Raw genomic sequence first — 26,312 nt, 5'->3', positions numbered from 1 at the left:
CTGTGACTCCGAAGGAAGTGTTCACGACAGTCTCCTGGAGGACGAGGGGACTCCATTTGCCTGGCGGGGGCTCCTCTCCCACTGGAGACGGAGCCAGTGTGACGCACACATTATCCTCCTCTCTTTTCTGATTCTCAACAGGACGCATGTTCCCGCTCGAATTCACCTCCGTTCAGAACCCCCACATTGAATGTCTTGTTCGCTCATGAAGAGTTCCAGTGTGAACTTGCTTTGCCTTTTACTTTACTTATTTGTTTGTAAAAGGCAAACCCCCCCCCCCCCCCCCCCATAGTTCACATTTCTGGCTTAAGTTTGACATTCTGACTCACTGGAAGCTTGGAAAGCAGCTTGAGTGTCTGTCTGGGTCCGTCCTGAAATCACACCAGACGAGGACAATAACAGAAAAGAAAGACAAACTGCAGAAAACGCAACAGTGACAGAAAGAAAGAGAGAAACTCTTCACTCGTTTTAAGGCGATTATTTCTGTCAGCACGGTTTTCTGTTCCATTTTGACAGATTTTTCTCTAGTTCAATTAAATGAACACCAATCGCATATAATAAACTTTTCCTCTTTCCGTTTTATCCTAATATTAGCGCAGCAGGGTATTCTCAAGTGACAAATATGCTTCTCACAATCCCTATTCTCAGATGGCTCATGATAAAGCTGCCCGTGAATTAAAGTGTTTCTATGTAGCCGGAGGAGGTCCGTTGTGGTTTGCATGGCAGGAGGCCGCGTCTGCTCTCTGCAGAGCACTCTAACGGACTAATTGCTCAGGCAGAAAGGGTGCTGTTCATTCTGCCAGGCATGGGACCGCCTGGGGACGGACTGTGGACTAAAACAGGAGAATCTACACACAGAATGTGTGTCCTGGAAGCTTACAGACTGGACTTTATACTAGAAGACTAATGCTTAACCACTTTCAACTTGGTGTCCCCATTTCGGCCATGTCCCCGCCCCACCCAAAATTGTAATTAAAAAAAAGAAAAACATACATGTTTTTTTTAATAGCAAGGAATTGCGGATCTACAGGCTCACATGGCATCACGTGGTGAGATTGCAGATCTGCTATTTTTTGCTTTTTTTAAAAAAGTTGCTATTTTCACAATTTCTTACTGGGGTTTAGTGGTTGAACATCCACCAAGGAAACACAGCCGAATTTAGCCTCAAACACTTTTCCCTAACCCATATACAATATTTAATGTATTAACAATAATAATAAACTGTATTTGTATAGCATACTTGTAATGATATCCTCCTATTGCGGTTATACTTACCCATAATACTCTTGGTAAGATTTAAGAAAGGCAAATCTCCCGGTACAGTGACGCGTGCAGGCTCCAACCTAGAATGCAATACAAAAAGAACAGCATGACTATACAAATGAGATTAATTCAGTTACAAGAAAACATTAATTGCATTGATAATACTGTATCTAAACAATGACACAATACAATTTTTATGGTGAAATATGTTTTTATCAATGTCTTAGTATGGAGTTATTTCATTATACAACTTTCTAATATATTACTGCTATTTATCATGTTTTTTTTACCCCTTTCTTCTGTATTTTTTCTTACATTTTTAAAGACATCTAATTATTCCCAGCTTTGCATCTAATTATGGAAAGACTTAAAAGCAACAGGAACATGTGTTACATTGGAGTTTTTTTTCTTTTTTTAGAGGGTTTATGTGCAGCTATGTTAGGGGTTAGAGGTTAATACGGGGTTAGTTTGATTACCTTGTGGGGCGGAGGTCTGTTTAAACTGCCATCCTCGCTGTGCCGAGGGTCAGCTGGGGGTCATTATGAGTCTCGTTAATGGACAAGGCAAAAGGCAGGCTCTTTAAAAATGACTGGGCGATGCATGGCTCACACGACCGGAGGAGATAGGCAGAAAGAGCAAGACAACAAAGAGAGAAAAGAAGTCCCCCCCCCCATATATACTGTACTCTTTAGAGGCTCATGGAGAACGGCGTTAATGCATGGATTTATACTCTGCCGTAAGACCGAGTCGAGTGCCGAGAATAGAGTCTACTGTGCATTAAGAATAGAGTCTACTGTGCATTAAGAATAGAGTCTACTGTGCATTAAGAATAGAGTCTACTGTGCATTAAGAATAGAGTCTACTGTGCATTAAGAATAGAGTCTACTGTGCATTAAGAATAGAGTCTACTGTGCATTAAGAATAGAGTCTACTGTGCATTAAGAATAGAGTCTACTGTGCATTAAGCGCTCTTGGCTATTTCCGACGCGCAACTCCTGTCGTACGACTAGGCATAAAACAGGGTTTCCAACCAGTGCTAAGTGCTGCTTCTTAGAGTGTCCAAATTAAAGCAACGTGAATTTGGGGATAATCTTTAAAATGGCCACTGTTTATTGGTTTTCATTTATTTATTTCCCCGTTTGATATAGCATCCTGAACGGACAGGAAAAGAGAATTAGAAGATAGAGAATCAAATGTGACGTCTTCCTTTTGTTGTTCATTAGCGACAAAATGGATCGTCAGTGAGAGAAATGTACCAAACTCTAACAAATATGTGCTCCGTCGCATGACAGGGTCGCGCTCCGAAGACTAATGATTTACAAGCACACATCGTATCGTGAATGGTGACACCTTCGTACGGCAATTCATGAATCCGGCTTTAGGCACAACTTTCAAATACAAGTTATATATTGTCATATAAGCCTAGAATAGTCACAAAGAACAGCACTGCTTAAGTTTTTGCTGTGTCATCCCGTTAACAGTACTGTACTTTGACATTTAGCTTTTATGCTGGAGCGAATATTTGATTTTGTTTTGCATCAGCGTTTGTCACCAGTCTGTTTTAGTTCACTCAACAATGGGCTTCAAAATTACCATCAGTCAAAATGATCATTATCAATCTTTATGTTAGTTTAGATTATGGTTACTTTTTTATGTATAATGCATTGTGAATTATTCTCTTGAAGACAAATTCTTTCTTTCAAAATGTTTATTGAGCATCAACCAAGAATAAAATATTAAAGGGCTTACATAAGCTCAGTTTAATGTAGTCAAACAAAGTTTCTAAACGGGAACACTTACCAATTCTACGGTATATGATTTAGGAAATAAAAAACTGAATATTAGGCCTACAAAGTTGGAGAGCATATTGATTTTTTACATTTTCATTTTAATTATAAATTTGAAGTGCTTCGTTTTAGAGCTTCTAAATAAAAGGGGAGGGGGTCACAAAAATCAAAAGTTCCCGGGACGTTTTGCAGCTATGGATATTTGGTTTACAGAAACTCTGTACACCTATTTAAGATGTATTAAAGGGAAGGTGTTGGGGGGGGGGACAGAAACACTACTACAGCCTTTAAGAATGAAACCGCTGACAATACCCACAAATCCACACCATGCTTTCATAAGCCCTTTAACACTGAAGAACCATTATCTTACAAAAGGAGAAAAAACAACAATACAATATGTTTGCAGTATGACTTTTCTCTTCTCATTAATTGTAAAGGTATAATTTACAAGGGACACAATTCACCACCCCCTCCCCTCCCCTCCGCTCCCCTTGGGAAAAGAATATCTACATTACCGCACTTTTGCTAGACCTAAACTACTACGTACATGTCTTTCTTGTTTTAAGTGATCACTTCCTGGTTTAACGTATAAAGGGCGGGAAATTAAGTTGCTCTGAAAGCCATGTAGAAACATTGTATCAACGTCTTAGAGGTTAAACCAAACAAACTAGGCAGATAGATACAATGTGACTCTTTACAATCGCATAGCTAAGAGAGGAACTTAATGTACTTTTTAATCTCCAGTAAAGCTCTGTTTTAGAGGACAGGATACAATTATGTATTAACATTTTTCATCCAGTGTAAGTTTTTTTTTCTTCTTTTTTTTTAATCAGGGGCGGACGTTTTGTTTTTGGAAACCAGGTTTCACCAATTCATTGTCATTTCTGTCCCCGCGGTTTTTTTCCCCTTCGTCGTTTATTAGCTGGTTTGTTTCATTTCAATTGTAAAAAGTGAGGGAGCGTCCATACAAAATCCATTACTTGGGTTGAAACAGCCATGAGGACTCTGATGCGGGGCAGCAACAAACAGTTCAATATCTGGTGTACGGCTGCTCTCTGTACACGCCCTTGGATGTCCGCGATACCGGTGCTTTCCTGCCATTGTGTGCCCACTCCTCCTGACCTGATTGAGAGCAAAATAACAGAAATATTGTTATTAGACAGACAGACAGACAGTAGTTCACCCTTTTTTGGGTGAACTACTCCTTTAACACAATCAGCACCGGGATTTCATTCAAAATAAGAGCTCGGGGTGCCGCGCAGATATTTCCGCTTTTACTCTGTAATATGTCAAGAGACATATTTTTGCTTGCTTACCTCGCTATCATAACGATAAAGTCGCTGAATAATCCCTTGTGTTCATATTTTGAACGAGAGGCTTGTTGAAGTCAGAAATGAAGAGCTTAGTATATCCATCTGGTCGAAACCACAGACGGCTCCTTAGATTAGGAGATACGAGACATTCTTTCTGACAGGGAAGTGAACGACAACGCGCATGCGCCAAGAGCAAGGAGTATGGTGCAGAAGGAGAGGCCAACTAAAAAAAATGAAAGAAAATCTGAATATTTTCTCTCAATCAATGAAAATGTCCTAGCAATCCGTCGGTTGGATTAGTTATGACGTTTCCACATGTCGTACGGACTAAATGGGTTAAAGATACAATAGGCAACCTTTATGTCCTACTCGGGAATCTGAACCAGAGTCTCCCACACCACGCGTATCAAGAGGGCTTTATTTGAGTATTGTAGGGAGACACCTCCAACGCAGATGTGCTACTGTACATGTATTGTGTATATGAGTGCTTTGTAGGTCTGCTATTTTGAAATTATCATGAAAATCAAGTGCAAATCTTTGTACATGAATATTCTTTCACAGCAAACATTCTAACTCAAATCTTTGCTTCTGAGGGGTTCCTGGAATAACATATTTTCAGATGGGGGGTCGGCGGCCAAATACGTATCATTTTTGGGGTCCTTGACATGAAATATTGAGCACCACTGATTTAGAAGATTTTTTTTTAAATGTCAACGTCGTCAGGCCTTAAATAAACGGGTCAATGAACACTGAGGATGTTATTGTGTGTACCCCCACTATACTGTATGTACGTCTGTATGGGCCCTTTGTAACCACGGAGTCATGACCTCCTCTGTGAACACGATGCATCACAACGTGACTGATAAGAGCTATCCCATGACAAAAGGCAAACAGAGAGCCCCGGACAGGAGCGGCAATAAAGGCTCGCCTTCTCAGGTGGACGGATGCACGGCAGATAATTGAATCTCGGGGATCAAGTACAGCTACTTGAAAAGAGACCCGTTTAGTGGCTCCCCGGTAAAAAAAAAAAAAAAAAAGGTCACAATTACCATTAACCCACCTCAGCCGTCGTTCAGCGCTCGCGGCTTGTCAATGTTCAAGTACCTCCTCTATCGATGGACGTCTTTTGTCCGATCTTTAGCCACTATAGCGGCCTCTTCTTCCCCAGAGCCGAGGGCTCAACAAAAGGCTTGTTTTATTTTTTCTTCTTCTTTTCTACAAGGCGGAGCTCTCTTGTTGGCAGCCCATAACCAATAGTCCTTAATTAAAGCTGTCAGCTCCTTTTCACCTGACAGTCACTTTGAGAGAAATGAACCACGGTTAACCTTGTGCGTTCCGAGAATAAGGGAAGGTACATCATTCTCTGTTTATCTGAGGTGGCGTGCCTTTGAATTGTCGAGAGGCGCCCTTTTGTTTTCTCGCCGTGGCGCATGCCGCATGGCGGGGCCCTGATTGTTCGGCGGGTCCTACTTGTGTGGTCAGCAGTGTCGGGGAAGTTACTTAGAAAGTTTATTAACCCATTCTGAACGGGAACCCATTTTGGTGTTTAGCATCATGTTATGCTTTAGCTATTGAAAAATAGCAGATCTACAAGCTCATAGCGCGCCACCGAGTGGCGCGCTACGAGCTTGTAGGTCTGCTATTTTTTTTAAATCGAAGAAAGACTGACATTTTTAGAATCTGATCTCAGGTCAGAATGGGTTCATCAGACCAGTGTGTGTCCAGTGGAAACCTCGTTATGAATCTGATCTCAGGTCAGAATGGGTTAAACGTCGTTTCGATCTTTTTTATTGACCAGGGTCCACCAAGGGTCTGTACTGAGGACGCCCTCCTTTTTAATCTTTGCAGGAAAAAATCCAATCGACAAGCTCAAGGCGTCCCAAACGTGACGCCTTGAGCGTGTAGATTTCTGACCTTGTAGAATGGGTATGTTTTGCAGGATGTTCACCTATTTTTGCTGAATGTTTACCTATTATGACATGAGCAGAATAGGTTGCATGTGGTTGGCCGTTTTGATCCTTGTATATATGCTTATCCTTCAGGGTTATGAAAGCTTTTTGTTTTTAAATACTATTGAGAAATATTTTGGATATTGGGGATAGACTGAAAATTATATCTAGTCAATTAGTTGTTAATTTGTGTGTACATATTGCACATGCATAGACGTCACTTCATGAAGAATATTCAAAAGGATTTAAACATTAATTAGGTTGCAAGACTTACTTTTTAATTACATTAAAAAAGCACGTTCTAATCATTTGCTCTTTCAAATTAGCCTACGTATACAGTTTTCTTCAAAAAAAATTCATGTTTCCATACATCCTTTAGGTAGTGTACTGTACATTAATTTCTCAACAACAATAGAGTGCAGTGTCATCACTTCTGCCGTCATTGATTTAACTTTTCTGTTAAACACACAATTGCCTAAAGAAGTCACTTGGGATACTGTACTATGCAAATTAACTGAAATAATGACTTGTTTTTCTTAGTTTTGTACAGTCAGTATTTAGTGATAGTTGATAGTCTCTGTCTGTCACAAGAGAATCCACTACACCTGTGGTACACCGTTTTGCAGCTTGTGGAAACAGTGCATGTGCTGATTGTAGAACAGCCCTGCCAATCGGGCTCAGCTCTGCATTGGCACTGTAGGTTGCGCATTGGTCTGGCGAGTGGGAGCCCCGGGTTCAATCCCTGCTTCCGCGTAATGCTACAATCTGGCGTAGTCGGCAGGACGTGGAGCGTGATATCCTTGCGTGAGGGACATGAGGGACATAGTGTGTGGCGGTCCGCGGTGTGAAGTGAGAAGAGTGAGGACGCGCTTCAAAGACTGGGGGGGGGGGGGGGGCTGTAGTCCCCAACCAAGACCCAGCCCGCAACAGCCCTGCTCAGCCCTATTGGCACGGTAGTTTGCGTGGTGCGAGTGGGAGCCCCGGGTTCAACCCCCGCTTCCGCGTAATGCTACACTCAGCAGTGGTGGAAGAAATATGTTTAATATAATCTAATGTAAAAGGCCTGTATTAAAAATCGTACCTAACCACTTGAACTCCAGCATCCACATAATGGTACAGTATATACTCATTATTTTACCAATTAAATTTGGGTAAGACCTAATATGGTTTACATAATCATAAAATAAAAACGGCACGCATTATACCAGATATGTCCAACTCACCATAGGATTCTTCGTAAGATTCCGCACTGCCGTATTCATAGTAGTCGTCCGAGCTGTGGAGGCAGAGACAGACAGACAGTCGGTGGTAAACATGACATGAGAGCAAAAAAACCCTGAAGACTATCCATCAAACTTAGTTGAAGGTATCGGCAGATAATTGGCATGTAAACAAAATAATTGAATAATCCTCCTATCAAATAACATCAAAGTCACGTATGGTAAATAATAAGCAGTCACAGGCACTGGTCACTAATGGCGTAACCAGTTGTCTTTCAAAACCGTGCTCCGAGCGGAACGTAAGCGTGGGAAGCAAAAAGATCAGACGGCGTACAACAATCACTCAAAAAGTTTGCGTCGCACATCTGGCGGCCATCACAAGCAATTTCCCTTTCCATATTTCCCCTCACAAACCTACAGTTCCATATCAACGGCCACGGAGATCCATAAGAGATGGCAACTTTAATGAAAAATAAAAAGGCACGTGAGTTTGCGTGCGCGCGCGTGTGTGTGTTGGGGGGGGGGGGGGTGTGGCATCTTGCAGAGTGGTTCATTTCTTGCTTTATTCTTCATTTATTTATCCTCCCGGTCCCCGGTGAGTTGCTGACAGAACAATCCTGCTCCCAGTATCATTCAGTAACGGTGCCATCATTCAGCAGAGGCAATTCATCATAAGGCTGCCACTGAGGCGACGTACGTCAGCCAGGCCGTCACCCAGCTGAGGCCTCGCTCCTTGCCTGTCAGTCTGGCCCCGCTGACAGGAGTGCCTCATCCGCTCCCTGGATTAGAGGGGGCTGAGGGCGCCATCCGAGGCTTCTATAGCCTGGGCATAGACCGTGGCAACAGCAGAGGACATCCCAGGGTGAACTCGGGGGCGAAGCGATCAACGAGTGGCCACATCTAAAGGCTACAGATAGATAGGGGAAAGAAATCATAACGAGGCAAACGTTGGATGGAGGACAGAGATAAGAATTCCACATGTATTGTAGGATCGCTATAGTAGGTAATAGATAAAAATTGCATGCTTTCCCGGTCAAATATATAGCCTATTTTAGAGCTAACATTTTTAGCTCAGATCTTCACTTCTGGGGGTCCCTGCTGGAAGTTGGAACAACATATTTTGAAACGGGGGCCGCGGGCCAAATGCATACATCGTTTTGCGGGTCCTTGACATGAAAAAGTTTGAGAACCACTGACATAGAAACATACGATTTTTCAGAAAACTATTGTCTTAATGGGTTAATTAAAGCCACGCGCCAAAACTACTACCGCACGGTCAAGCGTATACTACAGACACTTTCCTCTAACTTTTTGCTGTGCTGGCTGATTCAGCCGTACAGTATAGCGCCGGTGCAAACGATGCAACAGTGGCAGAAACAAACAAAAGCATTTCCCTCGTACTATAACGTTTCCCCTTCACAAAGCGAGGCCAGCTGTTGTTGTTCAGAGTGTGAGCTTTTCCAATCAGCGCTCTCTGCAAGCAGTGCCACCATGCATCTGCCATGCATGCATGTCACGACACCGTAATATCCTTGACATCGCTCGTCTGGGAGAGAGCCGGCCAGGACGAGGAGCGCAGAGAGAGAGAGAGAGAGAGAGAGAGAGAGAGAGAGAGATAGTCACAGACACGTACCACACGCTGGATGCATGCTTTGGCCTGTCATGTTGTGTACCCCATGACAAGACCTGACAGGTTGCTAAATAATTAGATTTCACACCATGCTAAAATGCCAAGGTACTGTATATATTCCACAATGTGCTACGGCTACATCGTTCCAAATAAACATCCACTTTTGAGTGGAATGTCACGAAATCAATTTGCCACAATTGACATTGGCCACGTAGGCGAATAAAGACGTGCAGACGTAATTCCTAATGAAAACAAATCTAAAAATCACTCTCAACACATCGTATAAAGCATCACTGAAACCACTGAGAGGCGACCAGTACCGAGCACTATTTTCGTCTCTTTTTCAAATATAGATCAGAGTAGCCAATTATTTTTCCCTGCCCTTTTCCCCCCACTGCTTTGCCACTGCTATAGTGTGTCCTTCTGGCTCACCTCGCCAGTGAGGAGCCCCCACCGGGAAGCCAATAAGCACCTCGGTCCTGCACCTCCTGTTCAATGTTCCCTGCTGATATCCATAGGAGTACAGTAGCCTATGTCCAGTTACAGAGACCCCCAACACGGCCACAGGCACTTTACCCCTGTGCCACGCGAGTGCCTCATATACAGTTTGAATCACTTAATCTCTATATACTTTTGTCAGATGATGAATAATGAAAATATAGCCGATCCACAAGCTCACAACATGCGGCACTGCTACACACTTTGAGCTGGTAGAGCTGCATTTTTGTTTTGCTTCTTTTGAAGAATTGTTTGGATAGGAGAGGGGTGGCCTGCATGCAGGCTGAAAGCGGTTAACCGTTTTCTTTTGGCTGTCCCAAAGCTGGGAAATCATTGGACTCAGAAAATGTCTCTTTGATTTATCCCTACATTCTACCCCTTTAACCTGTGACAACAACAGATCCCTGGTTGTTGTCCTGACATGTCTCCCGGCTGCCTAACGACTCCAAAAGCCACTAGGCACTTCTAATTTCTGGGGTGACATTTGATCAATATCTCCTTTCACTACCTCTCCCACAGCAGCCTCCACCATGTCTTTCCCCACTCGGTTACCCAGGCTTGATGGGCCCTGTGTTGGAAATTACTGGCATGCGTGGCCCAAAGTCAAGCAAAGTCAAAGGCATGTTTTTTTTACATCCTTTGGGCAGCCTGTAAAACGAGCAACGCACGTTAAAAAAATATATATATAAACAAAATCCTGATTCACTAAGCTGTTCATAAATAGCTCGTAAATACAGTGACTAAAGGGGTGCGTATACCCTACTGGTCTGAATATAAATGGAAATATCCTAAAAACTGTGTCGTAATATAATCGGGGACTAGACTATTTGACATCCAATGTTCTTTTCCACAAATGAGTCTTGAAAAATGGGGATAGTCTTATAACCAGAGTCGTCTTATATTCGGCACAATACGGTAATTGTTGCAGAGTAGGATTTTGTTTACAGCCTGGTGACCTAAAAGTCTAATATCTCCCAGTCCCCATCAGCTTGCAAAACAACAAAAACATTTAAAAAAAAACAACACTCCAAAACTGTACAGTATACTCAAATAAGTGTACTTATAGTTACTGTCCACCACTGTTAATATTATGTCAATAGAGACATTGCCCTGGGCTGTCTCTTTCTAAATAGATAGATAGCCTTTAAGTTGACATTTAAGACGGAAGGCGTCCGTCCAAACACGGCTCCGTGTCTCCCGGGCAGCCAAGACACGGAGAAAAGCCATCCGTCTTGGAAGCAGTGCACGGACGGACAGGGGGTAAAGGGGTCACAGCCAGGTCTCCCAGGTAAAAACACACGCGTCTATCGGGGGAATCCCATTCCGGGGGTTCAAACACCGCGTCTCTCCCACAGGTATACGGAGAATGTCGCCATCATCCTCCGTGAATGGCTCATCTTAAACACTGATGTTGCCATTCCCGGGCGCCACATAACAGATGGCGGTGTTAAATCTGAATGATGTAGTACACGTCCCTCGTGGACTTTGTTTTCCTCCGTCGTCATTACTCTTCCGTTTCCTCTGTGATAAATTTGAAAAGAGTCCGGTAGGGCATTAGCGGGGGCACAGAGGAGACCGAGGCTGGTTCGGGGACAGATTCTCTCTCTCTCTGTTCAGGGTAACAAGCTACGGGTATGTCGTCCACATGTGACATTCTCCACACCAATCAGGACAGAAAGGACGGCGTATCCTTGACCGACAATGCTGCCTTGATCCCCACCATCGCCGTGTAATCTTTCAAAGTGGGTCTACGTTTTGTTCTCGCCACAAGGCTTAACAATATTCGATTTAATTTAGCAGAAGAAGGGAAAAAAAGAACACAGAACAGTCTGATTGTACAGAATGGAACAAGACAGACAACAATAGGCCCGAATGGAAATAGTTGGAAGAAGAAAAGCAGCATTGCTGTATTTTTTTCCCCATTGCAAGATAAAGTTTGCGTGATTTTCAAAAGGAAACTGTATTTGCGGTGTAGACCAGTGATTTTCAAAAGGAAACTGTATTTGCGGTGTAGACCAGTGATTTTCAAAAGGAAACTGTATTTGCGGTGTAGACCAGTGATTTTCAAAAGGAAACTGTATTTGCGGTGTAGACCAGTGATTTTCAAAAGGAAACTGTATTTGCGGTGTAGACCAGTGATTGCTCAGCATGAGGGCTGAAGGTCCTGCTATTGTGTCACAAAGAGACCCACGTCAGTTCACAGCTTTACAATTCCAAATCCTTTATGGTGTGGCCGACCGTCCATGTGGCTTTAAACTTTACAAACCTACAGTAACAGGTGCATTGAAAACAAATATCACTGTCCCAAAATGAAGGATTTCCCTAAAGTATTTGCAACGGTTGGGCAATGCAGATTTTTTTACATTCAGTCAGTTATCAGGTTTTCTCTGCTCAGATGGTATACGCCTAGTGTGTGTGTGTGTGTGTGTGTGTGTGCGCGCACACGCAGGCACGCACTCACTCTCTACTTGTGAGGGCCAAACGTTCCCACAATTAGTAGAGTTTGAGAAATAGACATTTCTATTTCTATACTTGCTCTGTTCTTCTCTCCCCTGCGGTAACACAGTTCTGTTCTTGTACAGAGATTTACTCTTGCACCTGCGGGGATGTGTCTGCCCTTTTAAAAACACTGTCACACAGTGCTTGCCGCCCCTGGGGGATCTGGGCGACGAGGGCTCGGTGGCCCAATGGAGGTGGAAGGATATTGTGGCGCACGGCACCGGCAGGCCCAGCGGTCTCGCAGGTGTCAAATATGAAATATAAAGCTCTGATCACAACAGAGCTGCGAGTGCCGGGCCTCGGCGCGACCCAGAGCCACAGAGTAGGACAGAATTACGCAAACTCCGTTCACTTCATGGGGCTTCAGTCCAACGGCGGCTCTCCTGCATAGACTTCTATTGAGAACGGGGACAACTAATGGGGACAAGTCCTGGACCTGGAAGTAGGCAGAAATGCATTGGACGCTTAGAGAAGTTATTTTGTCAATCTAGCTGAGTTTGACTCAGACAAACACGACATCGGTTCTGGTATTCCACAGGGCTCTATTCATATATACTCTAGGATTGTACCCAGGCAACAGCCCAGCTTTAATGATCTTAAATCCCTTTATTTTAGATTGTTTTGTAGTAATAGTACAACATAAACATTACAGAGACTTTTTCTGTGCAATACTTTAAAACAGTTGTCATGTTGCACACATGCCTAAAATGTCTCTTATTTGAAAACAATGCATTTCCAACTCCAGCTCGTCTCAGTTCAGGCTGCATGACTCTGGCCCGACTCTGGCTCTGGCCCCGGGGTCCGGGGCCAGAGCCAGGAACGCACCAGTCATCGTTTCCCCATAGCAGGCTAGAGGGGTTCCCAAAATGTATACCAAAAGACAAATCTTTGTGTCTTGTTGGGATCCTATATTACAAAAATGCATTATGAATTAACAACTTTGGTCTCATTAAAAAAATTAGCAAAAGCATTATTTCTCCAGCTTGTACATGCCATTTTTGATCATTTGCAAATGTGAGAACTACTGATTTTGCGTATGGCATTTGTAGAATGGGTCTCGGGTCTTAATGTGTTAAGAAAGCTATCCGAGCTCCATCATAGACCCTCTCTCCAGTCTCCATGGCCAACTGGTCAACAGAAGGAGCACGTTCAGTGGGAGACTCATTATGCCAAAGGGTCATCCCTACCTGTGTCCATTAAACTTTACAAGGCTTGGGTGGAGGGGGGGGGGGGGGCATTTCATCGATTGGACTGACGTACGAGTATCGGCTTACAGATGTGCAACTTTGACATGTTTTTATTGTTGATTATGCTTTCATATTTATTGCCTCGGATGTGATTTGCTGATGAGAGCAGCCAGCTGTGCTCCTTAATTTAACTTCAGGGATTAATAAAGTATATTTCTATTCCGTTCTCAGCCCCGACGACGGAGACAAATTAAAGAGGCTCTCCACGTCGTCTCCTCCAGTCTCCTTGACCTTACGCCCGATTAATACACATCGGCATGCACCTTCACTGGTCCCCCCTGGGACCAGCAGGCTGAGCAGGGCCCTAGTATACACACAGCTTCTAACTAGACGATAAAGTTGCTTTTATTGTGTGAACGCTCAAAGCCAGGGAAGCCATGCAGGAGGGCTGTGATCACGAGCGTACTGATCTCTGCTCCACATGCCGTCACAGGGTACACACTGTACACACTGCACGAGTGTCTCAGAGTTCATTTAACACTCTCTCCGTCATGCTGAGGTGATCCTTAAAAAGGAGTCGTTCACCCAAGAATGACTTATTTTCTACCAATTACACACCCTGTGAAACCTTGAATTCATGGAGATTTTCTTTTTGTTTTTGCATTCCTGGGCCAATAATTGGCTGGTCAGTAGGAGACTGCGCACGCAGCTCATCATATTATTCATCTCTCAAGAACAGATTCATATTCATATTGGCTCATGAATGCGGCAAAAACAAATTTCCATGAATTCAAGGCCTCATGGGGTGTGTAATTGATAGAGAACCTTGCACAAATAATATCTCGAATTATACCACAGGTCGTTTCGAGGAAGCAATCCGATGGTTGAAACAGCCTTCTAGCCGTGGATCAAACGAGCACCACTCCACACCTAATCAAAACAAAGAATTCAGCTGCTCTGTTTTCCCAGAGCGCAGCAAACTCGGTGGCTAGGCTAGCTAGTTTCTTGGGACATTTGTGGTCGTAGCGACTACATCTGTCATTAAAAAAATATGTTTTTTCAGCGATTTTCTTAGTTTTAAGGGTAACTGTTGTATAATTGCAATATTACACTTGATGGTGTGGTTTAACGTGATTATTGCCACTTGTGGAACTCGACTACGTCTCGTTCCTGACCGCATCACTGTCGTGGCAATAATCACGTTAAACCACACCCTCTTGTGTAATATTGCTTAAATTAATTTTGGGATGCCTATGCGTAATTTTCACTCAACTGTCAGATTCAGTAATAGCATAATGCCTATGCGTAATTTTCACTCAACTGTCCGATTCAGTAATAGCATAATGCCTATGCGTAATTTTCACTCAACTGTCAGATTCAGTAATAGCATAAACGAATGTCTTTGACATGTATCGTAGTCTAGCTGTATGTGCAACATAATCAAACATTTTATTATTCTATTATGCAATGATTATTGTCAGCCAGAAACAATATCTCTATAGGCTACATCTCTCCATACGGTATGTCTAAAACATTACCAATTTATCATTAGTTCGTCGGTTTTATCTTCCATCTATACTGTTATGTGTATGCATTGTGTATCAATTGGGTGTGTGTGCGTGTGCGTGACTGAGAAACCTACAGGTACTTGTCAGGCCCCGATAGAATGGAATTATTAAAAAAAAGTGAGTGGTACTGTACTGTACTGTAATAGCCCTCCTCCCTGGCCTGTGTGTGTCTGTGTGTTAGGCTCTGCAACAGTGAAACTTGGTGGTGAACAAACGCTATAACGCTATTTTCGTGCTCGGACAGACGCAGGGACAGACCCACGTCAACTGTGCACGTGAATTGCGTTTGATTTAGAACCTGTCTTCCTTCCTTCACCCCCCTCATATGCGGAAAAAGTCGTTTTTTTGGATTTATTGGTGATGAAGCCCAGCTAAGCATGCAGCTCCACAACACTGTAGGGCAGGCGCATGATTACCAAACTTCCTCGCAGGAGGTCTAAAGTTAAATCCCATTATGCTATATTTATCCCACTCTAACCCGCCTCGCCAATAAAGTTAACTTAAGATACTGTATGCTGCATCATACAGCGGTGTTGTGCCCCGAATGTGGCATGCTTCTGATGTTCAGAACGGTTGGGCGATGCGCCGTGAGCTTGTGGATCGTCTGTTTTCGGCACACGAGTCGACACCGTTGTACCACAAAGTAAATCTGGCAGAACGTGCACACGCAGCACACATCAATGCCTGCCAGGCTGCCAAGTCTCAACAATATCATCACTGGTTGGCTTGTTATTGTGTTTTCAGAACGTCGTCGTTTAATGGTTGTGAGTGACTCAACACTCATCTCACGCTGATAGTAAGCAGCGTGCCATGTGGGTTGTGAAAGTGGCACCACCAGGGTCCTCCGTATGGAAGAACAACTATTAAAACAGCTACCTCTAATGTTCTCATTGTTAAAATAAAATGCTAGTATTTACATGACTTGTAACTTAAACAAAAACATAGTTTTCAACTGGGAAAGGAAACATCTCAAGCATGCAAGCAGAAAGTAAAAGAATCACACCCATGTGAAATGAGGGGCGCTCTTATTGTACATCATCATGAATGGCCATTTACTGCTTTTTATATAGAAATAATTATGCATAATTAAGTTCAGCCTTTTGGCCCGGCCCTCCAACATATTTTCCGTTTCTAATTCGGCCCCTTGGGAAAAATAATTGCCCACCCCTGACTTAGCCCCTCATCCAAACGAACTCATTTACAGGGCGACTTTGGAAACCAATCGTGTATTTCAAAATGAAAGAATAAATAAAATGTGGAACCACAAACGGCAGCTGAGTTTCTGCTACTTAGACTAACAGCATGACAAAATGTAAGTACAGTATGGTAAACGTTGTGCTTGTTATACACACTTGAAGCTCAGATATACTGGTCTGGGGGTTCCTTAGGCGTTGCAAGGCATTGTTAATAAAACGTGCGTGCGTGCGTGTGGCCTCCCTCTGTTCAGGGCTTATACAGTTCTCCAGCTGGGACCGGTGCCGCCATCACTCCCCTCAGGCTGAAGGCAAAGAGGCCAGACCTTTGTCCACCAGAAATGTGATGAATGGAAGGGCTGGGAATATGAACCCCAGCGTCTCTATTCTGGGCATGTCGTAATAGGTGAACATTTGTTGGAAAATAGCCTATCTACAAGCTCAAAATGCGATGCAAGGTGACCTGTGGTCAGCTTGTAGCCGGCTATTTTGGGCTAAGAAATTTGGTGTTGGGGAGGGGGCAAGTACAGACCCCCGGGGGAACCCCAGTCAACGATGCACTGTACATAGGGTTTAAGTGGTTAATTTATGCGGTTGGTGGGATAGGATAACCTTGCTCTGTTCAGTACAGCTACGTTAAAATCGCCCCCCCCCCCCCCTTTTTTCTATTTGCCCTAGTAATGTCTGTCAGTGAAATATGAATTCAGGAAATCTCAAGCCCTTTACCTGACAATCCCACTCAGCGTGCCATTTGTTATTCCCGTCCAAACTCTAATTAATGCCAAATATATCGTAGCGTTTACGGGACAAAACGGAAACACTGTGCCGCACACAAAGTGTGCTCACAGATGCCGGTAGGACAGAGTGCTATGCTGCTATTCATTATAATACGTGTTCACCGTGTCAGCTCGCGATACTGCAAACTCGTTAGACAAAACGCGGGCCGTATGGGGGAAACACACACAATAAAAAGAGGAAAAACAAAGCAGTGAAAACCAGAGCTGTCTCTGGAGGAGACACAGCGGTCTCCTGTGTTGGTGGCCCATTAGTTGGGCTTGTCTCTGTACAGATAATGTAGGAAAATCTCAGAGTTTTCAGAGGTCTCCGGCTTTTTTTGTGACGGAGACCATTTGTCTTCTGCCCCAAGCATCACACGACTATTCACATCAAGACGGCTTTTAAACAAACGGCCGCTATATATGCTGGAAGACCAGTCTGCCTTCAGACCCACAATGAGGATCTCTATTTCTAACAGACACTTCAATATGGAAGAATAAGAAGACAGAGTGGAAGCAGAGAAAGAGACACAGACAAGGGGGGAGAGAAAATCTGGTCCAAAAAGAGAGAGAATAAAACATGGACAGGGTCGGTCTGGGTGACACAAGCACAAAAGAAGCCATTGAACATCCCTCTGACAAAAACAAAAATAACAAGGGGCAGAATAATATGTTTTGTGTGTGTGTGTGTGTGTGTGTGTGTGTGTGTGTGTGTGTGTGTGTGTGTGTGTGTCGCCTATAAAAAAAAACATAAAACACCTTCAAAGCAATCTTTGGCACTCCAAGTATTAGTACAAGCACTCCTTCTTTTCTGTTTACTGTAGAGTGGCCCCATACCAATTATTTTCTTTACCCATTTTTCTTTACCCCCCCCCCTAAAGTGACGGCACTTGACAGGTGCAAAGAAATAATTCTGCAATTACAATCATTCCCTTGTTGACTACAGTACTCGAGTACATACAGTACTGTAGATACTGTGTAATAATAATGAAGTAATACTTAAGACTGAGGGGCTCATGAGGGTTTAAACATGAAAGTGTTCCTATTGCGTCCGTCCACCGTGCGATCCCGGCTAATTCATTTCAGATAATTAGCCAGCCTAATCGATTAGCTTCATTTTAAAACCGCTCTTTCAATCCAAAAAAGTGTGTTAGCTCTCCACTGTGTTTACCGCTGTCCGGTGTCAATGCAAAACAAACTGTCTAGGTAGCAGGTTGGTCCCATTTAACAGTGCCTCCAGCACGGCTAAATGCAGTGTATTGATTTTCTTATATCCAGGGAGCTATCACCCTCGCGGCGTCACATAAGGTCAAAAAGCCCCCTTGCTTCGTGCCGCTATAGGGCGTCGCCCCGTTTTCTCCATCTTGTAGCTGTGTGTAACATGATGTCCTTTACATCCCCGGCCCTCGCGCTTTAACCTTTTGTTGTGCTCCTCAACTCGCCTTAACCCGTTCGTAGCGCAGCACAGAGTGCCGCACTATACGAGCTTGTAGGTCTGCCATTTTTGAAAAATCATGAAAATGTATAGTGCAAAATGTATAGTGCAAATCTTTGAATATATAATCTTTCAGAGCGAACGTTTTTAACTCAAATCATTGCTTCTTGGGGGTCCCTGGAACAACATATTTTCAGATGGTGGTCGGTGGCCAATTACATATAGTTTCTGGGGGTCCTTGACATGAAAAATTGAGCACCAACGAAAATGACGTCAGGTCTAAATGGGTTAACTCGTGATACGGATGATGTACAGCAGGAGTCTTCAACGAGACACTAAGCACATATTGTATTCAAATTGTGTTGCAGTTTAAACTTTTTCATAGATTACATAGACAGCTTCATAGACTTCCTTGCCAGCACTGTCATAATTCATGTTTTTTTGCTTTGCTTTGATTTACAGTACAAGCTCACCAGTTGTGATTAATTGGCAACGCGTTGGGATTAATTGGCATAATGACATCCCATACCTTTACAGATTTAGATTATCAATACAAATATAGCCTATATTTTATAGATTTGAAAACGGCTGATCTAATAAGCTCACAATGTATGACATGAGATTGTAGATGTGCTACTAAAGAAGTTTGCCAAAAATATCTGAGTAAGTCTTCCACCACTGACATTACATATTTTTTAAGTTATTTTTATGACATTTCTGCTTTATTTCAGAGAGAGAGAGAGAGAGATAGGTTGGAAAGAGAGGGGATGCAGCAAAAAGCCTCTAGTCGGATTCAAACCGGTGGCCTCTATGGGTGAAAAAACTAGTTACAAAAATCGTGGGATATAAAAAATAAAATAAATAACATTCACGACCGGCACACTTTGCATAATACGCGTTGTGTCTGCAAAAGCACATGGTCTGGAAATCCTGTCGACAGCGGCAGGCATTACATTCTCATTCGTATTCACCTTACACACAGGCTGGCATTTCAAGACCTCAACACGGCATTTTATCTTTAATGAAAAGATAAAAATGAGAAGATGAAATGATCTTTTATTTGATCTTTTTTTTTTTTTTAGGGTTATCAAGTCACGACTGATTGTGGTTGGTCTGTGTGTGTACAGAAGCAGGTATAGCCCAACATCAACGGGAAGGTTTTTGGAGGAGGTACAGTACTTACTTCTGTCCTTGAGTACTGTAACTGGTGCATGTCGTAGGATTCATAGGAAGGTTTTTGGAGGAGGTACAGTACTTACTTCTGTCCTTGAGTACTGTAACTGGTGTCGTAGGATTCATAGGAAGGTTTTTGGAGGAGGTACAGTACTTACTTCTGTCCTTGAGTACTGTAACTGGTGTCGTAGGATTCATAGGAAGGTTTTTGGAGGAGGTACAGTACTTACTTCTGTCCTTGAGTACTGTAACTGGTGTCGTAGGATTCGTAGCCCTGGTCGTCATAGGTTGTTCCATATCCGTCTTCGTAGTCCTAAAAAAAAGAAGAAGGCAAATATTGTATTTTTACTCCACTACAATTATTTGAAAACTTTAGTTACTAGTAACTTTTTTGTAAATTTTGATTATTATCACAAAACATACATTACCCACTTCAGCCCTACTGTTTATATACATTTTGGCCATTTGAAAATAGCCAATCTACAAGTTCACAATGTGTCTCGATGCGACACATTGTTAGCTTGTAGATCAGATTTTCATACTTGGATACATACAAAATGGATTATGGGACATTCTGTAGTACTTTTCTACTTTTGGTACTTGAAGTACATTTTTATACATATACCTTTGTAATTTAGAATTACTACTTACAACAGAGTATTTCTACATCACAGTATTGCTTTTACTTAAGTAAAAAAACACAAAAGGAGAGGTATATGTGTGCACTAGCGTACACTGTACAGTACGTAGGCATTCTATTCCTGGCACCGGTGACTGACTGTCAGCAGCATGGCATGCAGCGCCCAGGCACACACACACACACACACACACACACACACACACACACACACACCGGCACCACAGTCACCGCGAAGCCGCCCTCGTCTCTGCCCTTCTCTTAGTGTCAAGTGAGTTGACGGCCAAAATGTCAAGACCCAGGCATCCTGGCTGCGTTTCATAGCCGGCTCAAAGGATGAGCCTTGAACATCTGTCTGCGCTCTGGCAGTCTGCAACCCCCCGCCACCCCACAGTCCTCCCATCCCAATCCCCGACACCACCACACCCCCGCCCGTCCCCCCCCCGACCCCGAGCGCCATCCGAGAGGCACATCAAACGGTAACAGAGCCGCACCCGGCCTAATTTGGGATAAATGAGACTTATGTTCCACAAAAGACATCGACCCCCAGTGACACGTCTCTTGTCCCCCCGTGCGCTTCTTCTTGCTAATTCCATCTGCCAAACGATTTGCACGCTCGGAATGGGAACGTGGCCCCATCCAGCAAGCACACCAGAAAAGTACTCATCATCGCGTCCCTGTATTCTTATTAAAGGCCCTAATGCCTGATTAGAAACATGCATTTGCCAAAATGACACTGTTTGAATTTTAGTCTTTTATCTTTAATCCGCCAGAACACAAATTGGGTATGAGGGAAGTTTGTTAAGTAACAGGTAACGCTATGGTACACTAACTATACTTGTTAAGTAACAGGTAACGCTATGGTACACTAACTATACTTGTTAACAGGAGCGCTATGGTACACTAACTATACTTGTTAAGTAACAGGAGCGCTATGGTACACTAACTATACTTGTTAACAGGAGCGCTATGGTACACTAACTATACTTGTTAAGTAACAGGAGCGCTATGGTACACTAACTATACTTGTTAACAGGAGCGCTATGGTACACTAACTATACTTGTTAAGTAACAGGAGCGCTATGATACACTAACTATACTTGTTAACAGGAGCGCTATGATACACTAACTATACTTGTTAACAGGAGCGCTATGGTACACTAACTATACTTGTTAAGTAACAGGAGCGCTATGATACACTAACTATACTTGTTAACAGGAGCGCTATGGTACACTAACTATACTTGTTAACAGGAGCGCTATGGTACACTAACTATACTTGTTAACAGGAGCGCTATGGTACACTAACTATACTTGTTAAGTAACAGGAGCGCTATGATACACTAACTATACTTGTTAACAGGAGCGCTATGATACACTAACTATACTTGTTAAGTAACAGGAGCGCTATGGTACACTAACTATACTTGTTAAGTAACAGGAGCGCTATGGTACACTAACTATACTTGTTAAGTAACAGGAGCGCTATGGTACACTAACTATACTTGTTAACAGGAGCGCTATGGTACACTAACTATACTTGTTAAGTAACAGGAGCGCTATGGTACACTAACTATACTTGTTAAGTAACAGGAGCGCTATGGTACACTAACTATACTTGTTAACAGGAGCGCTATGGTACACTAACTATACTTGTTAACAGGAGCGCTATGGTACACTAACTATACTTGTTAACAGGAGCGCTATGGTACACTAACTATACTTGTTAACAGGAGCGCTATGGTACACTAACTATACTTGTTAACAGGAGCGCTATGGTACACTAACTATACTTGTTAAGTAACAGGAGCGCTATGGTACACTAACTATACTTGTTAAGTAACAGGAGCGCTATGGTACACTAACTATACTTGTTAAGTAACAGGAGCGCTATGGTACACTAACTATACTTGTTAAGTAACAGGAGCGCTATGATACACTAACTATACTTGTTAACAGGAGCGCTATGGTACACTAACTATACTTGTTAAGTAACAGGAGCGCTATGGTACACTAACTATACTTGTTAACAGGAGCGCTATGGTACACTAACTATACTTGTTAAGTAACAGGAGCGCTATGGTACACTAACTATACTTGTTAAGTAACAGGAGCGCTATGGTACACTAACTATACTTGTTAAGTAACAGGAGCGCTATGGTACACTAACTATACTTGTTAACAGGAGCGCTATGGTACACTAACTATACTTGTTAACAGGAGCGCTATGGTACACTAACTATACTTGTTAACAGGAGCGCTATGGTACACTAACTATACTTGTTTGTTACTGAGTGGCTCCGTTGTAAAAGTATGTCTTTTGGGACTCCAGTCCGTTGTCATTTTGGTTCAAGCTCAAGCATTCGGTTATTTTTCTCACCAGTTTTTTTTTCTCCATTTTGGTGTTTCCTTTTTAAAACAGATTGTTAGTCAGAATGTGTGTTTCACTTGTGCCCACACCAGCAGGCAATTACAGACATGTTTTTTTTTGGCTCAGCTCAGCTTTTTTGGCTCTTGTGAATGCTGTCAAGTCTCTCTTGTTAACTCATTTCACTTGCAAACTATCTAGTTTGTTGTTTATGAATAAAGTTAAGAGGAAAAAACTAAAAAAGTGATATTATGTTTGTTTTGGAGGATAAAGACCTTCTGGGAAGAGGAAAATATTTTGGACTTGGCGGCTTGGCACACATCTGTTCATCTGTGCACATAATGTGTACATAAACTTTTTTTATGCAGTCCACTTTAGCTATTGAAAAATAGCAGATCTACAAGCTCGTGGCGCGCTACTAAAAATCGTGAAGATGTGGCACAAATCTTTGAATATATATTATTTCAGAAGACTTTTTATTAATTTAGACGTCAGGCCTAATGATAATCATTAGTATTTATCATCATACAGTATTTATGAAAATAGTAGATTTTGCTTATGGACCTGACTGACGGATGGTCCAGTTTTGCAGTATTTCATAGTAATCTGCGCAATAGTAATAATAATAATAATAATAATAATAATAATAATACAAGTATTGGTAAGTTTTCCTGCTCCATTCATGTTATATTTCATTCATGTATTTCTTGTGAAAGACAAATGCTCTCAAAGACTGAGGAGTGGATTCTTCTTTTCCAGACATTTAAATATGGCTCTGTGTATCAATGTCTTTTGCGAGATAAACAAGCCTGCTATGATGATAGCAATCTCACCAAGATGAAGGGTGAAGGTAATACAAATACAAAATATTCCTAGAATAACAATCGAGAGATGGAGCCACAGCTTTGTCACGGATCAACTTAGTGCCAGACAAACAACAAATAGTCACATAAGTAAGTGCAGAGAGAACAGCAGTGTAGTGCCTAAAATAAAAGAGTAGGATAACAAGTTTACAATGGTAGCATCTGTCTAAATAACATCTAGCAACACCTGATGCAATTAGTGTTTACGGAATCCCGCTCTCTGGACTGTTCCTCTCGTTCGGTGCTGTCCACTCCCATTGGTCAGCATGGTGATGTGTTAAGGACCACAATAAACTTTAACAGCGACATGTTATTTCTGTTTATTAGCCTAGACAACACGTTGTAATTGAGTTTGTAAAAGAGAACCCAGAGAGGGAGGAGAGACGTGCTCGTTTTGTGAATCTCGTCAGCGAGGCTAAAAATGACAATCGGGTTCTTTACTTTGTGTTACTCTCTGCTCTCAGAGAGTACTGCCTACTCTCAGAGAGTACTGCGGCTACTGCCTACTCTCAGAGAGTACTGCCTACTCTCAGAGAGTACTGCGGCTACTGCCTACTCTCAGAGAGTACTGCCTACTCAGAGAGTACTGCCTACTCTCAGGCAATACTCTCTACTCTCAGAGAGTACTGCCTACTCTCAGAGAGTACTGCGGCTACTGCCTACTCTAAGAGAGTACAATTTACAATTTACAATTTAGGCATTTAGCAGACGCTCTTAATCCAGAGCGACTTACATTAAGCAAGAACAAAAGCATGGGAATACATCACATAAAAACATTCATCATGAAACATGCGTAAGCTAAGAAAGTAACAGTGGAATATCTATATAATGAAACTTATACGTATAAACTATACATATATACTACTATGCTATACATATGTACTGCCTACTCTCAGAGAGTACTGCCTACTCTCAGGCAATACTCTCTACTCTCAGAGAGTACTGCCTACTCTCAGAGAGTACTGCGGCTACTGCCTACTCTAAGAGAGTACTGCCTACTCTCAGAGAGTACTGCCTACTCTCAGGCAATACTCTCTACTCTCAGAGAGTATACTGCCTACTCTCAGAGAGTACTGCATACTCTCAGAGAGTACTGCCTACTCTCAGAGTACTGCCTACTCTCAGAGTACTGCCTACTCTCAGAGAGTACTGCATACTCCCAGGCAATACGCTGTAGGCACACTTCTTCACAGTGTCGGGGTGGAAGGCAGCAGACGACAGCGCTAACGGCGTTCAAGTCATTCATACTGGTTATAGCGTTAGCTTGAAGGAAAAAAACTGCTGTAGAGAGCACAATAGAGACAAGGGTGCAGTGCTGTTAACGTATCCAATTCTAAAACCGGATTAGTGTGACAGTGAGGAGGGGAGGGAGGGAGGGGGGAGGGTGTTTAAAAAATGGAGACCGGGAGAGAGGAGGGCAGCCTCCCCCTCCCTAAGTGAGCCTTTCATTTGTATGCCAGTGGATATGGCTGAAAGGCGTGTTGTTAAAAGATAAGGACTGCCCTCTGAGGCCACTGAAGACTTACAGAGGGCCTGGCACGGCGTGTTAGAACAACAGTATCACAGCCGTGCCACGGCAGTTTACAATGCCGCTGTAACAGATAGGGGGGAGTCAAAGACTCGGTGTTCATTGAACTATGAGTGTGTACATAGATAGATAGAGTTTTTATTAAAGTGTCCTACATCATAATATGCCCAGCCTGCACGGGCTTACAAGACACTCACAAAATTGTACAATAATACATATACAAATGGAACCAAATGGACCAGCACAGATACACAAGGTGGTGCCAGAGCACCTGCCCTTTTGCCCTCTGAACAGCAATGTGCCCTTTTGAAAGTTATTTGTTTGTACAGTTTTGTTAATTTCATTTTTTTTGTACAGTACAGTATGTGACCCATGGTGACATCGACCAATTCTGGATTAAAAGCTTCTAATATATATTATTTATGCCCCAAGATCAAACGCTATTAAGGCCGGTTGCTTGTGTCCGGGTAGCTCAGTCGGTAGAGCTCTTGCCTTTGGACCACAAGGTCATGGGTTCGATCCCGGGCACCGGCAACTCAGCAAATGAGTAGCACGGCTTGGGTGCGGCAAGTCGTGTGGGAAGTATTGGGAGCTGATGGTAGGTGTGGCACTCCACCTCAGCAATCCATCTCCCAGGGGTCTATAGCGCATTGTAACGGGGACAGACTCCATCTCCCAGGGGTCTATAGCGCATTGTAACCGGGACAGACTCCATCTCCCAGGGGTCTATAGCGCATTGTAACGGGGACAGACTCCATCTCCCAGGGGTCTATAGCGCATTATAACGGGGACAGACTCCATCTCCCAGGGGTCTATAGCGCATTGTAACGGGGACAGACTCCATCTCCCAGGGGTCTATAGCGCATTGTAACGGGGACAGACTCCATCTCCCAGGGGTCTATAGCGCATTGTAACGGGGACAGACTCCATCTCCCAGGGGTCTATAGCGCATTGTAACGGGGACAGACACCCGCGTGTTACCGGCTGATACCGACAATATGCCACTCCCAAACTAACCATTTGCATTCTCTTCGAGTTAAATTAACATTGTGGACTTTGCCGTGTGACATGAGGAGAAAAGGCTGGAGGCAGCGGACTTGTTCGCAGCACATTACATGACGGTTATTTCAGAATCACTCAATTCGCAGGCATTGCACGTGTTGTTGCCCACGCACTGATTTTTAGGTCTTATTCCAAGTATTACATAAATGACTCCCAACACAGAGAGGAAAAATATATAAGAAAATTGAAGAAAAGCATCTATTAATTAATATGCCTCCTGTCTGTCACCAGGGAAATTATTCTTCGGCGCCCTGCTGCCTCTAGTCCACCACTCCGCAATTCATACATGATCACTATCTAAATACTTTGTGTACAACTTCAACGTGTCGCCATAATAATATGCCTACTGCTGTGACACAGCGT

At 43.0% G+C, this 26,312-nt stretch overlaps 1 protein-coding gene across 1 annotated transcript in view; it reads right to left on the bottom strand.

Moving 5' to 3' along the window:
* Nucleotides 1-3,637: 3,637 nt before the first annotated feature.
* Nucleotides 3,638-26,312, bottom strand: part of khdrbs3 (KH domain containing, RNA binding, signal transduction associated 3) — a 121,186-nt gene continuing 98,511 nt past the window's right edge. Inside the window, exons 7-9 of the mRNA XM_080787408.1 lie at nucleotides 19,722-19,804; nucleotides 7,536-7,588; nucleotides 3,638-4,172 (exon numbers count right to left, since the gene is read on the bottom strand). Coding sequence (XP_080643534.1) covers nucleotides 4,081-4,172; nucleotides 7,536-7,588; nucleotides 19,722-19,804 — 228 coding nt within the window. The 3' untranslated portion in view covers nucleotides 3,638-4,080. The remainder of the gene's footprint in view (nucleotides 4,173-7,535; nucleotides 7,589-19,721; nucleotides 19,805-26,312) is intronic.

Source organism: Protomyctophum bolini (genome assembly GCF_963924005.1).
Source record: "Protomyctophum bolini genome assembly, chromosome: 17".
NCBI lineage: Eukaryota > Metazoa > Chordata > Actinopteri > Myctophiformes > Myctophidae > Protomyctophum > Protomyctophum bolini.
This window is presented reverse-complemented; position numbering and strand designations above follow the sequence as displayed.